The 904-nt window shown below is 63.5% G+C and overlaps 1 protein-coding gene across 2 annotated transcripts in view; it reads left to right on the top strand.

The window, feature by feature from the left end:
- The first annotated feature begins 67 nt into the window (after positions 1-67).
- Positions 68-904, top strand: part of KIF20A (kinesin family member 20A) — a 14,432-nt gene continuing 13,595 nt past the window's right edge. For both annotated transcript variants that reach the window (XM_019506018.1, XM_019506019.1), the window contains exons 1-3: positions 68-169; positions 246-365; positions 759-897. In XM_019506018.1, the coding sequence (XP_019361563.1) occupies positions 309-365; positions 759-897 (196 nt within the window). In that variant the 5' untranslated portion in view covers positions 68-169; positions 246-308. The remainder of the gene's footprint in view (positions 170-245; positions 366-758; positions 898-904) is intronic.

Here is a 904-nt window from a genome sequence, read left to right as displayed (position 1 = left end):
AGGTGAGGGGGGCGGGTGACCGGGGCCGGACGGCGCTCGCGGGCCTCGCTAGGGGCCGTGTGTGACCCCTCGCGCTCCGTAGGTCGCCCCAGAGGACGGCGCCAAGCTGAGGGTGCACCTGCGGGTCCGACCCCTGACGCCGGCCGAGCTGGAGAAGCGGGAGGACCAGGTGAGGCCGGGGCAGTGGCTCTGGGGCCGGGCCATGGGACACCCCGCCGCAGCAGCTGAGAGTCTGCACTTTTCAGGGCTGTGTCTGCATCGAGAGCTCAGAGACTCTCCTCCTGCGGGCGCCTACGGACTCCTTTGCTATGCGCAGCACAGAGCGTGGTGTGGGCCAAGCCACGCACAGGTTCACCTTCACGCAGGTGGGTGCCCGTGGGTGCGGCATAGTGGCCCTGGAGGCTGCTCCTCCTCCTGAGTTCAAGCAGCTTTGTGCTGATGGTACTGGGGCCATCCACACCAGCCCCTGGTGTTTCCCTTCCTCTGCCCCATCTCTGTGCCCGTCTGCTGCACATTGTCTTGTGCTTGTGCTGCAAGCACCGTGCAGCAGGAGCCCTCGTCTTGTCCTCTGTCCGGTGCCCAGGGCAGCTGGCCCCTGGTCACATCTAGCGCTTCTAAGATTATGTAGATGGAGGAGCCTGGGCTGGCTCCACCGGGGTTCGGGTGTGGGGTTAGAGGTGGGTGGCAGTCCAGGACGAGCAGGGGTGCAGCAGACCGGAGAGGGAAGTCCCGCGCCCCTGTGATATTCGTGTTTGCAGATCTTTGGCCCAGATGTTGGACAAAAGACGTTCTTTGATGCAACCATGAAGGAGCTGGTGCAGGATGTGCTGAATGGGCAAAACTGGCTGGTTTATACCTATGGCATCACCAACTCGGGGAAGACTCACACCATCCAGGGTAAGCG

This window comes from Gavialis gangeticus, unplaced genomic scaffold (genome assembly GCF_001723915.1).
Source record: "Gavialis gangeticus isolate Ggan-Ray unplaced genomic scaffold, GavGan_comp1, whole genome shotgun sequence".
NCBI lineage: Eukaryota > Metazoa > Chordata > Crocodylia > Gavialidae > Gavialis > Gavialis gangeticus.
The sequence above is the reverse complement of the archived record's forward strand: the minus strand, read 5'-3'. Positions and strand labels throughout refer to the sequence as shown.